Genomic DNA, 26645 nt, shown 5'->3' with positions numbered 1-26645 from the left:
GTTCCCTTTTATCCCCAATGTCCTCTTCCTCCATCCTGTGTCCGCCAGTGTGATACATACTTGTAGCTGGGCTGCGTTTCCGCATCATTTATCCCCCGATCGCGATCTCCTTCTCCTCTATCCCAGTGTCCTCCATCATTTATTCCCCAATCGCGATGTCCTTCTTCTCTATCCCGTGTCCTCCATTATTTATTCCCCGATCGCGATGTCCTTCTCTATCCCCGTGTCCTCCATTATTTATTCCCCCGATCGCGATGTCCTTCTCCTCCATCCACGTGTCTGCCAGCGTTTTAGAAACAAACTTTCAGCCGGCGCAGCTTCCTCCATTAAGGAGTCGCTGCACAGCTTTGTCGATCTAAGAGCCAATCCGGCGGGGGCGCTGCCCCAGACCGCCAATCACGCTGCTTAAAGTTTCCTGGTCCAGTCAAACAGCACCCGATAGTCCCGAGGGCGGGAGCACAGTCCATCACTGGGGCCAATCACTGCACTCCCTCAGTAGCAGGGAGTGCACTGATTGGCCCCACTGATGGAGCTGTTATCCCACCTATAGATCGGCAAACTGTGCTTTGACTTTTTAATGGAGGGAGCTGCGCGGCTGAAAGTTTGTGTCTAAAACGCTGGCTGACACGTGGATGGAGGAGAAGGACATCGCGATCAGGGGAATAAATAATGGAGGACACGGTGAGGGAGAAGGACATCGCGATCGGGGAAATAAATAATGGAGGACACGGGGATAGAGAAGAATGACATCGCGATCTAGGAATAAATGACGCGAGAACACAGCCCAGCTACAAGTATGCATCACATGCACTGGCTGACACATTGGCAATAGAATGCAAATTTAGAGATGGGGGACACAGAGGACACGGGAACAAAGGGATTAAGATGCCTAGCAGATGCCAATGAACATGGTGGACACGGGAATACAGGGCTTGAGATGCCCTATTACAAGTACAGGTGGACATGGGGATGGAGGAGGGGGATATTGGGATAAAAGGGACATGAGGGGTAGAGGACACACAGATAAAGATGCCAGGCTGCAAATATTAACACACTAGAGGACCTTGGGAGGTAGAAGGGACATGAGGGATAGAGGACACGGTGGACACAGGGGTAGAAGACACAGAGGAGACGGGGATGGAGGACTGAGAGAAGAGGGACAGAGAACATGGGAAAGAGAACAAAGAGACACCAGGAGAACAGGGGACACAGGAGGTTCAAGGAAGGCACAAGGGGGACATAATAATTGGGGGGGGAGAAGGTCCATACGACGCCCTTGCACCATAGACGCACCAGGTGTAGTAAATTATTTTTCCCTTGGTTTTTATGCTCTAAACCTAGGTGCGTCTTATAGTCCGGAGCGTCTTATAGTCCGAAAAATACGGTACACTAAACAAATCTCCAAGCTATATAATTATATTATGACCCAGACAGCTGACCACAAAATCAAGGCTATTAGGTCAAAATGGACACGCCTTGACCCAGAACTAACTCAGGAGAGTTGGGATGAGCATGCTCTGTTTTTTAACAGAGTAGTAATTGCTGCATATGACAAACTCATCAATATTAAATGGTTTCACCAAACATATCTTACTCCACTAAGACTCTCTAAAATTGGCCCAACTCAGTCTGGTAAATGCTTCAAATGCAAAGCTGATGGAGCAGATTTCTTTCACTGCGTCTGGACTTGTCCACTGGTAAACAAATACTGGAGGTCAGTTGTGCACTTCCTTAGGGATACGCTACAGCTGCCAGTTGTCCTTGAGATGAGGTTATGCCTTTTGGGAATAGTAGGAGATATAATTTGCAGTAAGAACCAATTGATCCTGCTCAGAATCTTATTATATTATGCTAGGAAAGCTTTATCGATCAAATGGAAGCTTCAAGAAACTCCCTCTCTATCTGATTGGAAGAGATTAATCAATCTCGCCTTACCTTTATACAAAATTACCTATCAATCGCGCAATCAATTCAAGAAATTTAATAAAGTATGGTATAAATGGGTTGAATCCACAGACACCTTGATTCCCAATTTAGATATCGACGTCATGGTGCAAGACATACATATGCCTTAAGAATATCTGTTTCCGTTAATTTTGAGATAGAGGCACTGTTGCTAATTTCCTATGTCAAAAGTGTATATTGACAACTGTTGCTCTGTTGTAATTCTTCTCTGATAAGCTCAAATGTAAGATGTGTGAGGACACTAGACAGCATTAATGTGTAATGTGTTGTTGTGTTTAATGTTTTTATTGAAAAATAAAATAAAAATTCTGTATAAAAAATAAAAAAAATAATAGGTATATGCATGTGTAAATGACATTTTGGTTACCACTAGTTTAAAAAAAAATGGTCTCTGAAAAACTTGCAATGTTTTTTTTTATAAACATTTTTTTCTAAGTGCTTTAATCTTTATTTGTAGGAAAATCTAAATGATAAGAGTTTCCCGTTTTGGCTGTGGATAGAGGGCATCTTAGAGCTGATTAAAAAGCACCTCTTGTGCCTGTGGAATGATGGGTGAGTGAACTATCAAGCATTTATCGAAATCTGATTCCACCACTTTAAATTACCAGTCCATAGTAATATTCAACAGAAAAGTATAACATATACAGTATGTCTTTAAAGGGACTCCGAGCTCATCTAAAAAATAAAAGTTGTACTCACCAGGGGCTTTCTCCAGCCCAGTGCTGGTCGGGAGGTCCCACGCCGGCGTCCTGGCTCCTCTCCTTCTCCCCGCTCCGGAATGGCTGACAGGCCGCAGCCCGGGCGACACTCTCCCGAGTGTCGGGCTGCTCCTTCCGCATATGACGCGGATTACGTCACATGCCGGCCGCATCGCGTCATCACGGCGGCCGGCGTGAAAGTACTGCGCATGCGCGATTAAAGCGCGCATGCGCAGTACTTTTACGCTGGCCGCCGTGATGACGCGAGGCGGCCGGCGTGTGACGTAATCCGCGCCATATGCGGAAGGAGCAGCCCGACACTCGGGAGAGTGTCGCCCGGGCTGCGGCCTGTCAGCCATTCCGGAGCGGGGAGAAGGAGAGGAGCCAGGACGCCGGCGTGGGACCTCCCGACCAGCACTGGGCTGGAGAAAGCCCCTGGTGAGTACAACTTTTATTTTTTAGATGAGCTCGGAGTCACTTTAAAGAAAACCTGAACTGAAAATTAAAAGACAAAATAAACATACACAAGTCATACTTGCCTCCTGTGTAGTCTACTCCTCAATCTATTTTTCCTCTCCTGCGTCCTGTTTGTCCACTGTGATCAATGGAATTCTCCGTCCTCCATTTTGAAAATGGCTATTACCCCATAACAGCTTCCTGGTCAGCACACTGTTAAACTGTAATGCCGCCCACTTGAGCCATATAGAAACATGGACACATCAGTTCTCCTCTCCGCTGTAACTGACAGCAACTGATATATAACTGACAGCAACTGATATATTTCAGTTCTGACAAAATGTTGTCAGATTTGGAAGCGATCACTGTAAGAAGAAAATGGTGAGCTTCTGAGAGGAACTGATGGTAAGGTAACTATTTAATGTTCATTTGAAGTTACCTCATGTGTTTATTTTAAATAATTTTACTCAGTACAGGTTCTCTTTAAGTACTTATCTGGCTTTTTATTCTGCGTACCAAGGTCATTTTCAAAATTAATATCCAAATAAGAGGGACACACTACTTACACAATTCCTGTTGTGTGTGCATTTTGAATCTCAGCCATTGGCCTCAATTCACTAATCTCATTTCTTGTCTTTAATAATGTTTCTAAGCTGTTTCTAGTGTCATCACCATGGTGATAAGGCATATTCACTAAACAATTGACCTCAGGTAAACCTAAAGTTAACTATTCTGTCTTTAACCTGTTGCCGACCACTCCACGCCAGTTGGCGTCAAGTCCTAGGGGCGGAGATTAAAGGGGATGCAATCTCCTACCCCCCACCACAGAAAAGGGGTGGAGTAATCACTTGCGTGCAAGGCCTAATTAGTAAAAAAAATGGCCTGGTCACTAGGGGGGTTTAAGACTGCGGTCCTTAACCCTCCTGGCGGTATAAAAAAATACGCCAGGAGGCAGCGCGGCAGTTTTTTTTTTATTTATTTTTTTCTATATCATGTAGCGAGCCCAGGGCTCAGCGGCATCCCCCCGCCCTCTTCGATCAGGAAATCCCGTTCAAAGAACGGGATTTCCTGGAGGGCTTCCCCCGTCGCCATGGCGACGGGGCGGAATGACGTCACCGACGTCACTGACGTCGGGTCGTCATTGGGAGTCCCGGGCCACCCCTCGGCGCTGCCTGGCACTGATTGGCCAGGCAGCGCACGGGGTCTGGGGGGGGGGGCCGCGCGCCGCACCGTATAGCGGCGATCGGGCGCGCGGCGGCGGCGATCAGGGTGCTGGCGCAGCTAGCAAAGTGCTAGCTGCGTCCAGCAAAAAAAAAATTAAACAAATCGGCCCAGCAGGGCCTGAGCGGCACCCTCCGGCGGCTTACCGCCAAGAAGGTTAAGTGGTTAAGTTAGAGATCTCTAAAGTTAATGTTTCAATCCTTAAAATAACTACAGAATTTTAAAGTTAAAGACAGACTGTTAATTCACAGAGAGGAATGCAAGTGTAACGTGTATGAAAGTTATCACCTGGCCTGAGCTCATTAAGGGAAGTGTTACTACTGACTGCAATGTAAAGTGAAGCATTCGGAGCTGACTGCTTTATTTTTTACTGGTCTATGCAGACTGGGACTCTGTATACAGAGGAATAAACACAGCAGGCACACTGAGAGGGGATATATATATATATATATATATATATATATATATATATATATATATACACACACACACCTGAGGTTGGACAAAATAATGGAAACACCGGCATCATAATCTCCAAACACGTTTTAAACAAATCAAACCTTGACATATGTTAAATTTTATTTGTTTATTATTTTTGTTATTTGATATGTTTATTAAAATAATATTTTTTTTACAGATATTTAAACCAAAGTTGGTTATAATTAATAAAAATGACAGATCTCTCGGACTTTCAAAGAGGCCAAATTGTTGGTGCTCATATGGCAGGCGCTACTGTAACAGAAACTGCCAGAATGCTTGGCATTTCAAGAGGTACTGTCTCAAAAGTAATCAGTGCCTTTGAAAGAGAAGGAAAAACATCCTCAGCAAAGCACAGCTGTGGCCGAAAGTCGAAGTTGTCTGAGAGAGACCGTCTGACTCTAAATCAAATTGTTAGAAAAGCTGGCAAGACCACGGCTCCTAAATTCACTGCAGAGCTGAATGAACACCTGCAGAACCCAGTTTCCACAATAACTGTTTGTCGGGAGCTGCACAAATCTGGATTCCAAGGAAGAACTGCAATTACAAAACCTCTGCTCTCAAAGACAAATGTTTCAAAGCGTTTAGAATGGTGTAGAAACCACCAGAATTGGTCCCTCGAGCAGTGGAAAAATTTGATTTTCTCTGACGAATCACCGTTTACCTTATTTCTGACCTCCGGCCGAGTGTACGTTTGGAGATAGCCGAAAGAAGCATTTCATCCAGACTGCTTTCTCCCAACCGTAAAACATGGTGGGAGTTCTGTGATGATCTGGGGTGCTATTTCTTGGAAATCTGCAGGGCCAATGATTTCCCTTCATGGAAGAATTAACAGCCGAGTCTATTTAGGAATTTTGGGTGACCAAGTTCATCCTATGGTTCAATAACTTTTTCTGGAGGGGAATGCCATCTTTCAAGATGATAATGCCCCAATCCATACAGCTAGAATTGTTAAAGAATGGCACGAGGAACATTCTAATGAAGTTGAGCATCTCATCTGGCCACCACAATCCCCAGACCTCAACATTATTGAGCATGTATGTCCGTTATTAGAGATTCAAGTAAGAAGTCGATTTCCGCCGCCATCGTCTTTAAAAGAACTGGAGGAAGTTTTAACTGAAGAATGGGCTAAAATTCTTTTGGAAACAATTCACAATTTGTATGAATTAATACCTCGGAGAATTGAGGCTGTCATTGCTGCAAAAGGTGGACCTACACCATATTCAAATATATTTTGTTGATTTTCAAGCTGTTTCCATTATTTTGTCCAACCCCTGTATGTATCATGTAGTGCATGTATCATAGTCTAGGGCCAATTTAGGGGGAAGCCAATTAACTTATCTGTAGGTTTTTGGAATGTGGGAGGAAACCAGAGTGCTCGGAGGAAACACACGCAGACACGGGGAGAACATACAAACTCCTTGCAGATGTTGATCTGGCTGGGATTCAAACCAGGGACCCAGCGCTTGCAAGGCAAGAGCACTAGTTGATCGTTTTGCTTAGTATCTAGGAATTCTGGGATGCTTTAACTTTTTATAAGTGTTGCTGCAGCGGTTTGCAATGTGGGATCAGACCTGTTGGTGGCTGTCATAGCAGCCTAGCTATATCTGTGGACTTTTTTCAAGCTGTGTCTTCTTTATATCTGGAACTGGCTTGGCATGTCTCTATATACTATCTCTTATCTTTTTCAGTAAAAGGAACACTATCAATTAAAACAACTTTTTTTAAAAATACTCTATATTAGGGTACACATTACCACTAGTGCTAGGGGAACTTTATTTATTCACCCAGTTCCCTCTCCCTCTTCCCTTGCTTAAAAATCATCCTTCATTCCTCACACAGCTCACAAATATACTTTACTGTGTCACAGCATGCAGGAGACATGAGGAGGAGGAGGTTGATCTGAGGAGGTAACTGGTAACTACATGTGCTGTAATATTGCTGTAATACAACTAGCAGTCGAGGGTGATGTATATACACTACTCCTGACTGACTGGCTTGCTTGTGATGTTACACTTCTGGTTGCATCTCTTTAGTAGGCTGCTATGTGGTGTCCCTGCCTAGAGGGAGAGACACTGTTTACAAAGGCATCAGGATCTTTATCAGTCAGAGAACAGAAGTCAGAACACACATTACTGAAATCTTTAACCCCTTACCACCATCTGTATAAGATTCTTTAACCAGTTCGCATTCAGTCGTTTTTCGCTTCATGCATCCGAACAATGTTCACCTCCCATTCATTAGCCTATAACTTTATTACTACTTATCACAATGAACTGATCTATATCTTGTTTTTTCCGCCACCAATTAGGCTTTCTTTGGGGGGTACATTTTACTAAGAGCCACTTTACTGTAAATGCATTTTAAAAGGAAGAATAAGAAAAAAACGGAAACAAATCATTATTTCTCACTTTTCGGCAATTATAGTTTTAAAATAATACATGCCTCCATAATTAAAACCCACGTATTGTATATGCCCATTTGTCCCGGTTATTACACCATTTAAATTATGTCCCTATCACAATGTATGGCGACAATATTTTATTTGGAAATAAAAGTGCATTTTTTCCGTTTTGCATTCATCACTATTTACAAGCTTATAATTAAAAAAAAAAAGAAATATTTCATCTTTACATAGATATTTAAAAAGTTTAGACCCTTAGGTAAATATTTGTGTTTTTTTTTTTTTATTGTAATGTTTTTTTTGTTTTTTTTAATTAAACATTCTATGTGGGCATTTTTGGGAGGGTGGGATTGAAATTGTATTATTTTTTGGAAATATATGTGTATTTTTATTTTTTTTTAACATTTAGATGTAGTTTACTTTTTGGCCACAAGATGGCAGCCATGAGTTGTTTACTGTGACGTCACTCTAAGCGTACCACGTACGCTTAGAGCGACATAGGAAGCAGAAAAAGCGTAGCTTCCGAGAGAAGCTGTCGCTTTTTCTGCAGGGGAGAGGAATCAGTGATCGGGCACCGTTGCCCGATTCACTGATTCACTGGCTAACAAACCGCCGGCCGGGAGCGCGCGTGCACGCGCGCGATCGGCCGCGTGGACGCGCAGGAGCGCACATGGCTTCCTGGACGTGAGTTTCACGTCCAGGAATGTCAAATAGTTAAGCAAGGTGATTATTAAACTATACACTGAGGAGTTGATAGCAACCCCCCTGTGCAGGAACATGGTTTAGCCCTGCAGAGCAGCCGCCGCCGAGTCACATGTGAGAGAATCACGAGCAGGAGAGAGATGCACGGCGGCGGCTGCTCTGCGGTGGCGGCGCTGGAAGTGTGTAGATGTACTCCGCTCCCGCTCTCTCTCCATGTCAGCTGTTTGGGGTGGGAAGATATCGGCACCTGGTCCTGGGGGGTCGGACAGACATCGACTCTTGGGGGGGGGGCGGGTTGGGGGGGGGAGCGGACAGACATCAGCACCTGGTCCTGGGGGGGGGAGAGGGGGTCGGGCAGACATCGGCACCTGGTCCTGGGGGGGAGAGGGGGGTCGGGCAGACATGGGCATGCTCTGCATGCTCTGCAGTATCTGTTATGTGGCTTTGCGTCCTCCTTAGGAGCTTGGGGAAAAGGCTACACAGTCAAAAAAATTAGATTGCTTTTTAACTTCTGCATTGCCTTTTTGGCTCCCTTACAAAGTAATTAAAACATTGCAATAGAGATTTAAATTTGATTTTTGGGGCTAACAGTTACTCTTTAACCGGTTTCTTTTTTTTTATTATTCTTTTGCTCTTTTTATATTTTATTTTCTATGCTGCATTATATTGTTTAATACAGGCCTGTTTTGTGAAGCTTGTAGAGACTGGATGAGGAGAGAAGTGGCTCTGGGATACCTTGTGTGTGGTCTTTTTTTTTTTTTAAATATCTCAGATCCCACTCTAACGCAGTGGTTATATACCTACTGGCTTCTTATTGTTTTAAGTTAGGGTTTTTCTTTTTTTTAAGAATTTCCTGTACTGTTTTGTTTTTTCTTAAAATATTTGTTTTAAGAGAATATTCTGCTGATAAGTGTTAGCCTGTGCGTTTCTTGCCTTTTTCATGATTGCTAACTCAGTAAAGGACCGGCCTTTAAAGCGTTACTATCATATAAATCCGGCACAGCGGGGTCTGAACACTCTATAACAGTAATTATAGATTGATGGTATATCTTGAAATGAATCAGAGCACTCTATATAGTATATGATTTTATATAAAAATGTATTTGCTTATCATACAGAATATATACAAAATATGAACAGTTCCAAGTAGCGTTTCCTTCTAACAGTATTACAGTATTCCATCTCATTATGGCCTTTATAGGCAAGCAATCATCAATCTTCTAAGCACATTCAAAAAAGAATATAACAGTTGTGTTATGTAGAATAGGATCAAAAGTAGTCTCATCTGTATTAATAGCTGTGGATATACTGTAGTAGCTGTGTAAAACTTGTACTAATCTTCTTCATGAAATAGCATAAAAAATAGCTTCTAAAAAAACTTCTTCCTAAACTCTTAACAGAACTTATTACTGAAAAATTAATAAAGTAAATCACCAGAATATTAAGCATATTACCCCTTCTCTGTCATCTCTTCAGCATCTAGAACCACGTGTGGGAAGGTAGCTTCTGGCTTGTAGCTGAGTAGGTGTCTTTCAGGAGAGATTCGGCCTGGATGTCTCTGAAATTCTCAAAACCACCTATTTTATGTGTCAAACACTATCTTGGTTTGAATACTGTAAATAGTTGACATTTAAAATAACTATAACCGTTTTTGGTTCATAAATTCCTTAATTATCTTAACTATGAGAATTAACCTCCCTGGCATCCAGTTTCTGCTGAATTTCTATGCAAATAGTGATCCAGTTAATTTTCATAACCTTTTTCACAAGTATAGTGCTAGGTAGGTACGAGCGTCCCTTGGTATAGAGCTAGGTAGGTAGGAACAGGTGTCCCGCAGTATAGAGCTAGGTAAATGTCTCCCAGTATAGAGCTAGGTAGGTACGGGTGTCCCCCAGTATAGAGCTAGGTAGGTGTCTCCCAGTATAGAGCTAGGTACATACAGGCATCCCTCAGTATAGAGCCAGGTAGATACGGGTGTACCCCAGTATAGAGCTGGGTAGGTGTCTCCCAGTATAGTGCTAGGTAGGTACAGGTGTTCCTAAGGCTAGCAAGCCTGAACAGTTCCCCGGTAAAAAAAAAATTATATGAATGCAATATAATATGTTATAGGGCGCAATAGGGTAGATAGCAAATGTTCTCCCCACCCCTGATCCCCCTCAATACCCTCTACGCAGCTGCTATATACATACCAAGCCTTGTTCCAGCGATGGCTGCAGCCTCCTCACACAGCTGCGGTATTCTCCGTTATGGGGAGGATCGAGCAGTGTGATGACGCTGATGGCATCATAATGTCGATGACGTTGTAACGTCAGTCCCGATCCTCCCCATAATGTAGAATACTGCAGCTGTACGAGGAGGCTGCAGCCATCGCTGGAACAAGGCTTGGTATGTATATAGCGGCTGCATCGGGGGTAACGAGGGGGATCGGGTGGTGGGGGGGAACATATACTATCTCCCCTATTGCGCCCTATAAAGTATTATATTGCATACAATTAGAAACATTTTACTGAGGACAGCTGTCGCTTGGAAAACCTCCTGAGCAGCATGCCCGACACTGTGCCGGGCATACCGATTTAAGCAAAAATGTCTTGCCCGACACAGTGTCGGGCAAACCGCGCAGGAGGTTGACATAATTTGGAATGTTTACACATACTGACGTTTGGAATGTGTCTGTCCTTTTCCAAAAATAAAATCAGGCATGTTGACCCAGCCTCGTCCTTACCACCAGGGAGTTTAATACCCCAGCGAGACGGACAGCGTTGCTGCAACTTTTTGCTGAAGGAGAAAGTCAGCATTACTCTACTTCAAGAGTCCCACTTTTCTAAATTACATGCCTCGGTTTTGAGGGATAAACACTATATCGGGAGTTATCATGCGGTAGCATCCCAGGGGAAAATTAAAGGTTTCTCTATTTCGATACACAAGAAGTGCAAGATTCAAATACTGAAATACCAGTTGGATACGGAGAGACGCAATGTTTTTTTAATAGGCAAATTTGATAATAGAGATATCATAGTTGTGGCAGTCTATACTACCAATAAAAAGCAGGCAACATTTATAGCTTCAGTAATAAATAAATTGCTAGATTTTGGAATGATCATCTGTGGGGGAGATAGTAATGTCCCTCTGAATCCCCTGATGGAGTCTTCTATGGGGGAAAGCCACCATAATTTTTAAGTGCTTGAAATTGATTAAGGTTTCTCTGAATGACCTTAGACTTGTAGATGTATGGAGGGTCTTACACCCGAGAGGTAGGGATTCTACTTTCTACTCCAATCCTCATAAAAAATACTCTGGCATTGATCACATGATGTTAACTCAAGCTGACTAGATTTATGCAACAGATGCTGTTATTGACACTATTGGTTTTTCAGATCATGCTGTGGTGTACTTCACTCACACTTTCCCCAATCACCAAGACAAACAATTTAACTGAAAACTTAACCCGGAGCTGCTTGAAGACCCAGAGGTCACGCAGCTTGTTAAGAGGACCTTGTCTGAGTATGTCCTTCATAATGCTGATTCTGAAACATCCCCTTCCGCAGTCTGGGAGGCTCATAAGCCGGTTGTTAGAGGGGAGCTAATTAAAATTGGGGCGAAAGAGAAGAGGGATAGAATCTTTCAAATGTAATCAGTTATGCAGAGGATCACTTAATTGGAAGCATCCCATAAGCTTTCCCTGGCAGATAAGACAAGTTGTTGAATCTGCAGGATGAGCTTAGGGCATTGCTAGGTAGGAAAGGCCCCACAAAGGCCCTTGAGATACATGGCTGGTTTTGTCGGCACTCCGCGGAGGGTTTTTTCTCTCCAAGGACGCCAAGAAGGCATTTGATAGTCTTGTGGGACTATATGAGGAGAGTGCTGGAATCTTTGAGACTAGGTCCTTCCTTAATGGCTTGGACAAGCATTTAAATTGGAACCCTTCAGCCCTAGTAAAGACTTATGGTTTGTTATCAGGCCCTGTTTGTAATTACAAATGGCACTAGACAGTGGTGCCCACTCTCCCTCCGATATACACTCACCTAAAGGAGTATTAGGAACAACCATACTAAAACGGTGTGTGACCCCCTTTTGCCTTCAGAACTTCCTTAATTCTACGTGGTGATTCAAGAAGGTGCTGAAATGTTGGCCCATATTGATAGGATAGCATCTTGCAGTTGATGGAGATTTGTGGGATGCACATCCAGGGCACGAAGCTCCCGTTCAATCACATCGGTGGGGTCTTCTGCTGTTGTAGCCCATCCGCCTCAAGGTTGTGCGTGTTGTGGCTTCACAAATGCTTTGCTGCATACCTCGGTTGTAACGAGTGGTTATTTCCATCAACGTTGCTCTTCTATCAGCTTGAATCAGTCGGCCCATGCTCCTCTGACCTCTAGCATCAACAAGGCATTTTTGCCCACAGGACTGCCGCATACTGGATGTGTTTCTCTTTTCACACCATTTTTTGTAAACCCTAGAAATGGTTGTGCGTGAAAAACCCAGTAACTGAGCAGATTGTGAAATATTCAGACCCGCCCATCTGGCACCAACAACCATGCCACGCTCAAAATTGCTTAAATCATCTTTCTTTCCATTCTGACATTCAGTTTGGAGTTCAGGAGATTGTCTTGACCAGGACCACACCCCTAAATGCATTGAAACAACTGCCATCTGATCTTGATTAGATAATTGCATTAATGAGAAATTGAACAGGTGTTCCTAATAATCCTCATCAACCAACAATATCCTGCGCCAAAATTATTGCACGCATAATGTACCCTTAATCAGGGGATTCAATTGTGATCAACCATCTGCATTAAAAAACCAATTCCACAATTGTCTGCTAAACAAGATCTGCTTTATTAAATGTAAAGAGAAGAACCGAGAACCAAAAATAGTGTAGTAGGTTATGGTAAAGGGTTAAATAGAGAAGAGTACAACGATATACTCACAAACACGGGTTAACTCCAGGCAGTGCAGTTTCTAGGCTAAAATGCACCCAGGGCGAGGGTGTAAAAATTGCGAACCCTCCGAGCAAGGTATGGGTGCCCGCAGTATAGGTTAGCCAGGTCTAGTTGCACTTAGTATAGGTCCCCCCAGTATAGGTAGCCAGGCATAGGTGAGCCAGTATAGTTGCCCCCGCTATAGGTTAGCCAGGTAGGTGCCTCCAGTATAGGTAGCCAGTATAGTTGCCCCCAGTATAGGTTAGATAGGCAGGCGCCCCCGGTATAAGTTAGATAGGTAGGTGCCCCAGTACAGTTTAGCTAGGTGGGTGCCTCTAATATAGGTAGCCAGAATAGTTGCCCCCAGCATAGGTTAGATAGGTAGGTGCCCCCAGTATAGGTTTTTTAGGTAGGTGCCTGCAATATAGGTAGCCAGTATAGTGGCCACCTGTATAGGCTAGCTAGGTAGGTGCCCCCAATACAGGTTAGATAAGTGTCCCTAGTATAGGTTAGATAGGTAGCTGCCCCCCAGTATAGGTTAGAATAGGTAGCTGCCCCCCAGTGTAGGTTAGATAGGTAGCTGCCCCCCAGTGTAGGTTAGATAGGTAGCTGCCCCCCAGTGTAGGTTAGATTAGGTAGCTGCCCCCCAGTGTAGGTTAGATTAGGTAGGTGCCCCCCAGTGTATGTTAGATAAGGTAGGTGCCCTCCAGTATAGGTTAGATTAGGTAGGTGCCCCCCAGTGTAGGTTAGATTAGGTAGGTGCCCCCCAGTATAGGTTAGATTAGGTAGCTGCCCCCCACTATAGGTTAGATAGGTAGCTGCCCCCCAGTATAGGTTAGATAGGTAGGTGCCCCCCTGTATAGGTTAGATTAGGTAGCTGCCCCCTCAGTATAGGTTAGATAGGTAGGTGCCCCCCTGTATAGGTTAGATTAGGTAGCTGCCCCCTCAGTATAGGTTGGATTAGGTAGGTGCCCCCTCAGTATAGGTTAGATTAGGTAGGTGCCCCCCAGTGTAGGTTAGATTAGGTAGGTGCCCCCCCAGTATAGGTTAGATTAGGTAGGTGCCCCCCAGTGTAGGTTAGATTAGGTAGGTGCCCCCCAGTGTAGGTTAGATAGGTAGCTGCTCCCCAGTGTAGGTTAGATAGGTAGCTGCCCCCCCCCCCCCAGTGTAGGTTAGATTAGGTAGGTGCCCCCCAGTGTAGGTTAGATTAGGTAGGTGCCCCCAGGATAGGTTAGATAGGTAGCTGTCTCTCCCCTATAATGGAGGGGGGAGCCGGAGCCGCGGGGAGGGCAGCCCGACCTCTCCCTCCCTCTCCCGGGCCGCCCTCCGTGCTCCCCCCTCAGATGCAGAGCGAGCAGCCGGGAAGCACTGTTTACAACTCACCTGCCTGGCTCCAAGCGCTGCTCTCTCGCTGCTGGTCTGTCTCCTCTCTCTGCATAGATGCGGATACACACACAGGGTGATGTTTCTGAGCCTATCAGGGTGCGGGGGCCGGCTCCTGATTTCCCGCCTCGCGGGATGGTTTGATCTGTGCGCGGCTCCAGTGCGGCCATGTTTGTCGCATCTGGATGATGTAGGGCATGGGCGTGTTTATCTTTACTTTTCTCCATTATACTGCCATTGGACATCCAGTTTTGTAATCAAAGGCCAAGCGATACAGGTTCAGTGCATTCAGAAGCCGATTCTTATGCTACATCACTCGTATTAACTGTAGCTGTAGTGGCTTCAAACGGTGCTCGTTTTTCAACTTTCACACATCATTCAGCCGCACACCACACATACAACAACGGTTGCACCGACATCATCTTGATTCTTTTTATGGATCATTGATCTAAGTGGAATGGGTCAACTGGCAAAAGAATGTATTACCACAAACACCCTTTTTGAGCAGTTAACATGGAAGAAAAATTAACATGGAAGAAAAGGAGCCAGGGGGATATCAGAATTTAAACCATGGGGATCACTGTTCCCAATCTAAAAATCCAGCTCGATTCTATCTGGCTTAACTTCCTATCAAGGTCACCACCTTTAGAGGGAATCTGCATTTTAATTATGCCTTTAAATTTCAAAACCTTCAGGATTCTTTCCATGGTTAAGCTTAAAGTGCAGTCCCAGTGGGCTGGTTTCATCACCCTCATTTATATTACATACATGTTCCTGGATCCTTTGTTTGAGCATACGGGTAGTTTTACCGACGTAATTCAGTCCACAAGGACATGTTATCATATATACTAAATATGTGCTCTCACAATTGATGAACGTTTGTATTTCATATGTTTTTCTTCCCCGTGCATCATGAAATACATTCGTCCGATCGCTCAAATAAAAGCGTATCGTAACTTAACCACTATTATAAAATAAATTTAAGAATTAACAATAACACATAGTATATAATTGGATCCAATAGAAATGACATGTGATGGTCCCATTCACATGAAATGATACACAGAGATAGGTATCGTGGATAGGAACGGAAATCTTTATTCTGCCCTTGGCTTATAAAGGGCAAAAACCACAAAATTATAATAAAGGAAAAGAACATTTGCACATGCGTAAAGTATACTGGAGTCTTATACGTCATTTATAAAATCACCTAAATGTTCATCTTTTACAGAATTACATGTAGACAGGAAATATTGACAGGTACACTGTTCCTTGGCATCATGCCCAGAATATGTGGCAGGATGCTAGAATGGGTTTTAACATAGGATTCAGTAACAAACATGTTCTTGTGGTTGGCTTCAAACAGAGGTGCTAGAGAGATGACCTACATCCTAATAACACATCTTCAAACAGAGGTGCTGGAGAGATGACCTACATCTTAATAACACATCTTAACTAAGCAGTAATTTTCCTATCAGATATCTCGCTGTATGTATAAGTATGTAAGGATATATAGAATATATCAATGCTTATTTCATTTCCTTACGTATTTATTGTATGTATAAGGAAAAAATTTATTTATTGTATGTATAAGGAAAAAAAAGTGTCAATTAAATAATAGCAAATAAGTAAAAGTATCATTATACTGTTCCCAACTACTAGCTGTCAGGAACTTAAAGCAAGTGTTCCTGGCTGTACGTCCAGAATGTGGTTACGTGTTCGGGGGTTTTTGATGCAGATGTAGTCTAAAGTGGAGCGGAAAAGAGGAACCTGCGGTGTGTGCTTCAAAGACTAAATTTCTACATCAAAAGGAGTCAATTGGTACAGCCTGTTCTGTATAGCTGGTAACTTGTAACCTATAAACTAAATACTGAATGTTATCTGACAGATTTATTCTAGAGATCCATTGTCTCCTATGCAGACCCTATGACGTCTGAGAGACAAAATGGCTCCCGGCTAAGCATTTATGCCAAGCTGTGATGTATATTTGCCTTGTGGTTACTGTGCTAAGCTATGTATTATAATTGTATGAGTATATCAATATTATCCTACTTCTCTTATATGGATATGTGTATGAGCAAGCAAAAGATATTGATTAACTAATAATGAATGATAAAGAAGTGATAACTGTCCGATCCTTTCATTTCCCCTCTTTTAACCGTGATTTAACGGTTAATCTGCTTTGTGACCCTCAACTGGGACAGTAGGATACTTATTAGCCCTAAGGGCCAAATATTGTACATAGACAGGCGTTTGGGCAGGTTGGGTGCATTTTTGGACACAGCACATGAGCAGTCTGAATGTCAGGTAAATCAGAAAAATGGCAACAATTATACACAGGATAACTATCAACAGGTTTTTAATTCATCCGGTCAGCCATGATAAATTAAAGAAGTCTGACCAGGAGGTGTCTACACCAGAGTTCTTCTTTAATGCTATTGAACGGGACTTTAACTTTTTTATGGCCTCTGTCACCTTCCCATTTGGATCTGTGTTGCCAGGAATGGAAGTGCAACAGGCATCAGAGAGGCCAATACATTTATAAACCCCACCCTTCTCAGCTAACATATCCAAAGTCGCCCTGTTTTGAAAGGTCATGCGGGAGTTTGGACCCAGTTCATCAGCCAACAGCCAAGCCTTGTAAGGCATCTTTGGTATAATTAACAAATCTTTGCTGATTATAATAAATGTAGTTAATCCAGTCTACATTTCTATTCATTGTAACTATTGGAAGGAGGAACGATTCAAACCCAGCAGCCACCTGCTCCCGGGCTTTAAATTCATCAGGAACCCTTCTTGGGACCCCTATTGCATCAATATATACATGCGGATCCCAACTCTCTTTGACCTCTCTCCTTTTCCAATTCCCCTGGGAATTACCTATGGCATGTGATATATCACTAAATATCTGAAGGGGCATCAGGATTTTTGCGAGAGCACACTCACCTGACCATACCTGTGGTAGTTTAGGTCTCAGCTTCATGTCTCCACAGATCCAGTAAATGTCTCCTATAAAGTGGGTCTGTTTGTACAGTTTCTTGATGGGCAGAACGCTATAGTTTGCACAGTAGCCAGTGGAGAGATTACCTACCTTTTGTCCTTCTCCTTTATAACTGGCATAACATGTATAATTACCTTTATAAATGGTGACTGGTAAATCAAGTTTAATAGTCCCAGAAAGAATGGGATATTGTAACGATTGTGGAACTTTCTCCGTGATCAGCGCACAACGTGTGCACTGATACGGCGGAAATCCTCCACAAGCGTATATTTGCAGGCACCCAGCAAAAGGTGCTACGCACCCGTAGAGGGAAAATTCCTGTCGGCAGATGGCGCTGGGGAGTGCAGAGGAACCAATCCTCTGTACCTCCACGAATGCCAGACAGGAATTTGTACGAAGCGCAGAACGCAATCGCAAGAGAGGCGATTGCGAATGAGAACGAGCAAAGGGACAGGTTGTATGTGTGTGCGCCAACCTAGTCGCCACCCCGCGACAGTGCACACACAACAGCAGATATGAAACAGGAACGCGATCGCGAGAGGTGCGCTCGCCAGACGTGACACAAGGCAGATCAGAATAGAATACGAGGGTAGCAAAGGCACAGAAAATAATACAATGAGAAGATGCGGAAAATAACAAACACTAGCTAACCGCGAACACCGCACTCATTCGCAACAGTGCAAGCGGTTATGCGCGGTCTCCACGTGATAAGCACAATAGAGACAAGCACGCCTAACTAACCATCGACAGACAAACATGAAACAGAGGACGCGAACGCTTGCTTAACGGTTACCTCACCGAGCCTCCAGCAAGCGGTCGTAGCAGACAAGACAGACACACGAAAACAGGGACAAGCGAGAGATAGGATCCACAGCACCAGCGAAAAGTGGCTAGCGCAATCCAGGTACAGAGTAGCAGAACAGAAGGATCCATAGCACTAGCGAAAAGTGGCTAGCGCGATCCCAGGAGACAGAACAGAAGGATCCACAGCGCAAGCGAAAAGTGGCTAGCGCGATCCCAGGAGACAGAACAGAAGGATCCACAGAGCTAGCGAAAAGTGGCTAGCGCGATCCAGAGAGGCAGAACAGAAGAGATAGCTGGTAGCAACCGCTGCACCAGCTATGCACCAAGAACAGAGATCAGAACGACTTCCTATCGACCACCGCTGGGACAGGACAATCGCAACAGACAAACAAAACAGATAAACAATCCTAACTGCACTAGGGAAATCTGCCTAGCACAGTTTCCAGGAATTACTCTAAGCTGATCTTCAAACAGAGAGTAAGGCTGACACCCCACCAGGAGTGTTACATAGGACGAAATCCTTATGACCAGCGAAGCATTGTGGGAAAGACATAGTACTTATAGTACACGCCTCCAATGAATGTGGCCAGGCAATTTGCATGACAACGTATGCAAATTCCTCTGCAAGCACAAGCTGCAAAACTGACAGAAGCTCTTCTTTCCAGAGTCCTGCAGCATGCAAACCTACACAATGGTCAAAAGGCTGCCTGCCTGCACAGGCAGCTGAGCAAATCATCACAGTTATTCATTTTTCCATTTTTCACACTTGGGATCTGTTGTATTTGTACCTGTGTAAAGGCTAAGGAAACATTCCTCTCCACCCTCAGGGAGAGGGAGAGGGTCTGTTCCCAGATGAGGCCTAGCGCCCCCACAAACATAACAGTCAGACATATTGTGCTCACATGCAGTGTACTTCATCCATTCCAACCATAGATTTGTGTGTGAGAAACCTGTTTCAATGGCCAAGGTATCCTCATAGGTGGGGTTTGCTTTAGCAACAACCCCTTGGATCTCATCCAGCTTTATCAGGGGATTATGCATGCGGGATACTTCTTCATCAGGCCTGTTCGGCTTATATTCTGGGTTATTGAAACATATCTTTAATAAAAAATGTTCTGAATTTAGGAGGTCCACCTCTCCCATCAAGTATGCCAAATATATAACTGCCCGCATCATTTGGGCTTGGGTTTTCAATTTTGAGGACATGTTTACAGGACAGGCTCATCCTTGTTATTAAAGATCTCCCCTTTTTATCCTTCCTATTTAAAGCACTTTCAGGTTGGTATCCCCATGGTCTCCCTGTGTTCCATCCTACAGCTCCCCAAGAGCTACAGGAATCCCCCCACTGATCATCTAGTGTGGGGGGGGGGGGTTCCAGGAGGGAGGAAGGGCATTTAAGAATTTGGCATGCATGGAAGAGATAGGTGGCCACTTGTGTGTTAGATGAGTTGAACCAGAAAGTAATACCCTGATGGTCATTAGCTGGAGTAACATCTACCTATGTCTGTGTACTGTCTGCAGTCATTGACCTTTTATGCATTCTATGTGTATAAACGCCTGTGTGTTTATTTTCTACCTGAGCGACAGGAATCACCACAGGGATGATCTTTATGCAATCTGCTTGTGTAGTTTCAGGTGTAGGCGGAACTATACTGGTAAAGAAGCATGTGGGAGCAGGAGGGTGCAACGGCCGGTAACATAAATTATCAATTTCCCCTAGTGGACCAAAATCATAATGGCAACTTGCTATTATCAATTATGATAATGATAGACACCTGAGTAAAGTAGGAGTGTTTTGGTGCAACCGTAACACTTAGAGGACTAGGCCTCGGAGCAGTAAGAAGTACTGCACAAATTCCTTCCGAAGACCTGAACTCTCCCGGGGGGAGGAGTCAGGCAGAGAGTAGGAAGGACAACCGAGAGTGACACTCCGGAGGGAGTGTCACTACCAGGGCTGGGAACCGCCTCTAACAGTAAGGTCAGTTCTCGAGGTCAGACAAGCCAGGTCGAAACCACACAGACAGATACAGTACAGATTCAGAAAGCAGATGCTGGGTCTAATAAACAAGCAGGGTTCGGCAACAGGGTATCAGAAATATCGAGGTACAGAATCAGGAGGCAGGTGCGGAGTCTAGGGTGAGCCGGAGTTCGGCAACAGAGTATCAGAATAGCAAGGTACAGGATTAGAGTTCAGAAGAATAGTCAGGCAAGCAGAAGGTCATAACAAATAATACAGTATAATTTCCTAACGCTAAGGTGTGAGATCCGTGGCCGTCAACACCTTTGGAAACTATGCTAGAACACAGATACAGACAGGTCTGAGTGCTACCACGTTGTGATCGCAACGCCAGACAACCAGCAAATGAACAGCCATGAACCTGTGTGGACTAACAGTCCCAGCCACACCAGACATGTCTTGCAATATATGTGCTGAATTGAACGCGGGGCCCGCCGTACTGCTTTCCGAGCAGGCGGCAGCTTCCCCGCGTTCCCCCATGCTGTCAGTGACCTTGTCTTGCGCGGAATCCGCTGCACCCAACGCGGATTCCGCCGCGTCCAATGCGGATTCCGCCGCTCTGCCCATGCGGCAAGCGGCGGTTTTTCCGCGTTGCGCTGTCATGTCAGACGCAGAAACAGCCGCCTTACCCTGAGTGTTTGCGGCTGTTTTTCCGCGTTTCCTCACAAGCTAATTATTAATAAGAAAAGCAAAAAGCAAAGTTTCTTCTCCTCTCTCTTCCATTCAGAGAGTCCATCGTTTTCTTCAGGCTGTAGGTAGCCGATCTTCCAGGACTTTATAACTGATTCACCTCCTTTGTTCGTGGCCTGGCTACCACTTTTGCCATTGATCTCCTCAACCTCTGATTGTTCGTGGCCTGGCTACCACCTTTGTCGTTAATCTCCTCAACCTCTAATTGGAACCTTCACTCTGCTCACATGGACCCAAGTGGGGGTCCCCCCCATCAGGACAGCTGTCCTCGTCACAGCCACAACCCTGGTGAGTGGCCCGTAGGGGAAATGGTCAGCCTTTCTCCCTCTAGTCAGGCTCTGAACTACTACAACTACCACCACATCTCCAGGACAAAACCCTTCTTTTGGATCCTGTGAACAAAAAGGAAAAGTGCGAGCAACGTTTCTTTCAATTTGGGCAAAAGTCACAATCATCTTTTTATGGTCCTCTTTATCCTCTACACCACCCGAGCCTAACCAAGACACGGCGAATCTGATTCCCGACGATACTACGCGACATTCCGTTCATGTGACATCGCTGGCGGTGAGTACGCGGCTTTAGGGATTGTATAGAGGATGAAATTTCCACTAGGTTCATTTTGAGATCATGTTCTAATTCCTATGGTTCACGAGTAATATAATATTCATCTTTACACATTCACATCCACATCACGTTTACACTGCTAACACACATCATCATACTCAGCATCATACACCCATACACAAACACTAAAACTAATCCTGAGGAGTGATTCTAACATCTCTCCAGCATTCCCTCCCCTTTTTGCTCAAGTATTACGTTTTTTTTTCATGTTGAAGCCTACATTAGACCAGCTATGTAATAATTTTAGGTGATATTGGGGCCTCTTCAGAACCCCCTCCCTCCAACTGAAAAATTATAAAATCAAGTACCCCAAAAGAGTATGTATATATGTATGGAGATTTCGAAACTGCAGACAATCTACACTGCGATTGTCAACACTAAAAAAAACAAAAACAAAACCAGCAAAAAAATAAGCTCAATCAAGCGTCACTAATTCTGCAGCCTGTATCAACATTATATGTGGTATGAGAAACACTAACAATCTTTTAAAATAAACTATGCTTCGGGGATGGGAATGGTTTATCATTATATATCACTACCTAACAGGGATGATTTTCCCTCTAAACTGAAAAGATTTTTTTAACTAAATGCATAGAGCCTTATAGTAGACTAAAAAAAACCAGCCAAAAATAAAAAAAAATCACGTCCTAAATTGTAAGCAATCATCACATGATATGTGATATTAACAGATAACAATATGACCCAGAATTACATGCGCTGCCTTAATGATCTGCTGTAAGCGCATGCAGCAAGCTGCATACCCTGTACAGATATATGAGGTGTAGCCTCAATATTTCTCCATAATTTTTCCAGATGAATATGGCTTTCACAGTTTTACAACAATCTCTAAAATACAAGTACAGACAATATACAAAGTGATACCGTATATACTCGCATATAAGCCGACCCGCATATAAGCCGATCCCCCAACGTTTACCTAAAAAAACAGGGAAAAATGATTGACCCCCATATAAGCCGGAGGTAGGAAATGCTGGATTGGTGCAGGCCGCTTGATCCCCCCAGTGTGTCCCAGTATAGCTAGTATAGTGCCCAGTATGGGTAGGTAGTGCCTCAGTATAGCTAGTATAGTGCCCAGTATGGGTAGGTAGTGCCCCAGTATAGCTAGTAAAGTGCCCAGTATAGCTAGTAAAGTGCCCAGTATAGCCAGTATAGTGCCCAGTATAGCCAGTATAGTGCCCAGTATAGCCAGTAAAGTGTCCAGTATAGCCAGTATAGTGCCCAGTATAGCCAGTATAGTGCCCAGTATAGCTAGTATAGTGCCCAGTATAGCTAGTATAGTGCCCAGTATAGCAAGTATAGTGCCCAGTTTAGCCAGTAAAGTGCCCAGTATAGCCAGTATAGTGCCCAGTATAGCCAGTATAGTGCCCAGTATAGCGATCCCCCCTAACCCCCCCGCCCGCCGTTACCAGGGGAAACGCTCTCTCCTGCCTCGTCACAGCAGCAGCGCCGGGCGCGCCGCTGTGATACACTAATACGCATGATGGAGAGCAGAGCGAGAGGGGCACCCGGATTAGAGGAAGCGGCCACCGGCTGAACAGGTAATAGCAGCGGCGGCCGCGGAGGGAGCGGACGGGCGGGCGCCGTGGACTACCACCACCCAAGACTCGCGTACAAGCCGACCCCCCAACTTTTGGCCCCCTTTTTGGGGGTCAAAAATTTGGCTTGTATGCGAGTATATACGGTATATCCTCAGCAGTGGCATTTAGAAATATTGATATTACAATGGCTGTGTTTTATCAGTGTGGCTTGGAGGAGCAGTTCTTTTATCAACCTCTGTGTGGCGCAGAGGGGTGTGGCAGCATTAAAGAGAGATGTGGCAGCATTAAAGTATTACACTGGTGGAGCAGGCCAGTAATTTTTTATATTTGTGGAGCATCAAAGTCAGACATGGTACAATTGCAAGACACATAGCATTTCATGCCTATCTGCTGGGATTTGTGACAGGTTTTAACAAAAATACAGCCTAACAACTATGTTACAATATTCAAAAAGAAACAATTCATGGAGCACCATTGAGTAATAGTGTATGAATCATATACCTCCAAAGCAGGTGCGTAACTAGACATCACTGGGCCCCCTGCAAAACTTTGGATGGGGCCCCCCACCCCCCGTGAAAGGCTTATGGGAGCGTCAGGAGGTGTACACTAATGCAGCGTTTGGGGCGCACGTCGCGTCCTGGATAAGGTATGTGGACGATGTCTTCCTGGTCTGGAGGGGTACAGAAGGGGAATTAGCGGTGTTCCTGGACCATTTCAATATGAACAATAGGAACATCGTCCTGACATATACAATCAATGACAAGGAGACCTGAACTTGATGATCCGTAAGGAAGGTGACAGACTGACGACCACGACATTTAGGAAACCGACTGCAGGGAACACTTTGCTTCATGCAACAAGTTTTCATCCCCCTTCCCTCTTGCAGGGAATCCCAGTAGGACAGCTACTTAGAGTCCGCAGGAACTGCACTGAGAAGGGGGACTATGAGCATGAGGCAAAAGATATGTGTGACCGTTTTAAAAATAGAGGGTACAATGATGAAACCCTGAGCAGAGCAATACATACAGTGGCTTGCAAAAGTATGCGGCCCCCTTGAAGTTTTCCACATTTTGTCACATTACTGCCACAAACATGAATCAATTTTATTGGAATTCTATGTGACAGACCAATACAAAGTGGTGTACACATGAGAAGTGGAACGAAAATCACACATGATTCCAAACATTTTTTTAAAAATAAATAACTGCAAAGTGGGGTGTGCATAATTATTCAGCCCCCTGAGTCAATACTGTGTAGAACCACCTTTTGCTGCAATTACAGCTGCCAGTCTTTTAGGGTATGTCTCTACCAGCTTTGCACATCTAGAGACTGAAATCCTTGCTCATTCTTTTTTTCAAAACAGCTCCAGCTCAGTCAGATTAGATGGACAGCGTTTGTGAACAGCAGTTTTCAGATCTTGCCACAGATTCTCGATTAGATTTAGATCTGGACTTTGACTGGGCCATTCTAACACATGGATATGTTTTGTTTTAAACCATTCCATTGTTGCCCTGGCCTTATGTTTAGGATCGTTGTCCTGCTGGAAGGTGAACCTCCGCCCTTCCAAGATTGCCCTGTAATTGGCTCCATCTATCTTCCCATCAACTCTGACCAGCTTCCTTGTTCCTGCTAAAGAGAAGCACCCCCAGAGCATGATGCTGCCACCACCATATTTGGCAGTGGGGATGATGTGTTCAGAGTGATGTGCAGTGTTAGTTTTCTGCCACACATAGAGTTTTGCATTTTGGCCAAAAAGTTCCACTTTGGTCTCATCTGACCAGAGCACCTTCTTCCACATGTTTGCTGTGTACCCCACATAGCTTGTGGCAAACTGCAAACAGGACTTCTTATGCTTTTCTGTTAACAATGGCTTTCTTGTTGTCACTCTTCCATAAAGGCCAACTTTGTGCAGTGCATGACTAATAGTTGTCCTATGGATAGATTCCCCCACCTGAGCTGTAGATCTCTGCAGTTCGTCCAGAGTCACCATGGGCCTCTTGACTGCATTTCTGATCAGCGCTCTCCTTGTTTAGCCTGTGCGTTTAGGTGGACGGCCTTGTCTTGGTAGGTTTACTTCTTCCATACTTCCAATGCTTCCATACTTCTTCCATTTCTGTATGATCGCTTGAACAGTGCTCTGTGGGATGTTCAAGGCTTTGGAAATCTTTTTGTAGCCTAAGCCTGCTTTAAATTTCTCAATAACTTTATCCCTGACCTGTCTGATGTGTTCTTTGGACTTCATGGTGTTGTTGCTCCCAATATTCTCTTAGACAACCTCTGAGGTCGTCACAGAGCAGCTGTATTTGTACTGACAATAGATTACGCACAGGTGCACTCGATTTAGTCATTAGCACTCATCAGGCAATGTATATGGGCAACTGACGGCACTCAGACCAAAGGGGGCTGAATAATTACGCACGCCCCACTTTGCAGTTATTGATTTGTAAAAAATGTTTGGAATCATGTATGATTTTCGTTCCACTTCTCTCGTGTACACCACTTTGTATTGGTCTTTCATGTGGAATTCCAATAACATTGATTCATGTTTGTGGCAGTAATGTGACAAAATGTGGAAAACTTCAAGTGGGCCGAATACTTTTGCAAGCCACTGTAGAGTGGATGAGACCTCTAGAGAAAATCTACTGACAGGAAAAAACAAGGACAATAGACAGAAAGACAAGCATATTAGGCTGGCGACACAATACTGCACAGATTGTAATCAATTAAGGAAAATAATGGCAAAGCACTGGCACTTGCTGCGACTAGATCCACGAATAATTGAGGCGGTAGGTGAATATCCAAAGATGGCAGCGAAATGAGTGCCGAATCTGCGAGATATGCTCGTTAAATCTGAATATCGATCGGTAACGCCGCAATCTACAAGAATGTGGTTGGGGCCTTCAACGCGACCGATGGGAATGTATAAATGCGGAAAGTGCAGTGTATGCCATTTGAGCGATCGGACGAAATGTATTTCATGATGCACAGGGAAGAAAAACATATGAAATACAAACGTTCATCAATTGTGAGAGCACATATTTAGTATATATGATAACATGTCCTTGTGGACTGAATTACGTCGGTAAAACTACCCGTGTGCTCAAACAAAGGATCCAGGAACATGTATGTAATATAAATGAGGGTTATGAAACCAGCCCACTGGGACTGCACTTTAAGCTTAACCATGGAAAGAATCCTGAAGGTTTGAAATCTAAAGGCATAATTAACCACTTAAGGACTGCAGTCATAAAACCCCTTAAGGACCAGAGCCTTTTTTTCCATTCAGACCACTGCAGTTTTAACGGTTTATTGCTCGGGCATACAACCTACCATCTAAATGAATTTTACCTCCTTTTCTTGTCACTAATACAGCTTTCTTTTGGTGCTATTTGATTGCTGCTGCAATTTTACTTTTTATTATATTCATCAAAAAAGACATGAATTTTGTCAAAAAAATGATTTTTTTTTTTACTTTCTGTGCTGACATTTTTCAAATAAAGTAAAATTGATGTAGACGTGCAGCACGAAAAATGTGGACAAACATGTTTTTGATTAAAAAAAAAACCCATTCAGCCTATATTTATTGGTTTGGGTAAAAGTTATAGCGTTTACAAACTATGGTGCCAAAAGTGAATTTTCCCATTTTGAAGCATCTCTTTTCTGACCACCTGTCATGTTTCACGAGGTGCTAAAATTCCAGGATGTTATAAATACCCCCCAAA

At 44.0% G+C, this 26645-nt stretch overlaps 1 protein-coding gene across 1 annotated transcript in view; it reads left to right on the top strand.

Annotated features, from left to right (window-relative positions):
• The window catches only part of STAT1 (signal transducer and activator of transcription 1), a 1171385-nt gene that overhangs the window by 1040577 nt on the left and 104163 nt on the right, over window positions 1–26645 (top strand). The window contains exon 16 of the mRNA XM_068244925.1: window positions 2423–2517. Coding sequence (XP_068101026.1) covers window positions 2423–2517 — 95 coding nt within the window. The remainder of the gene's footprint in view (window positions 1–2422; window positions 2518–26645) is intronic.

Source organism: Hyperolius riggenbachi, chromosome 7, assembly GCF_040937935.1.
Source record: "Hyperolius riggenbachi isolate aHypRig1 chromosome 7, aHypRig1.pri, whole genome shotgun sequence".
Lineage (NCBI taxonomy): Eukaryota > Metazoa > Chordata > Amphibia > Anura > Hyperoliidae > Hyperolius > Hyperolius riggenbachi.
Note: the sequence above shows the minus strand (reverse complement) of the source record. Positions and strands in the feature narration are given on the sequence as shown.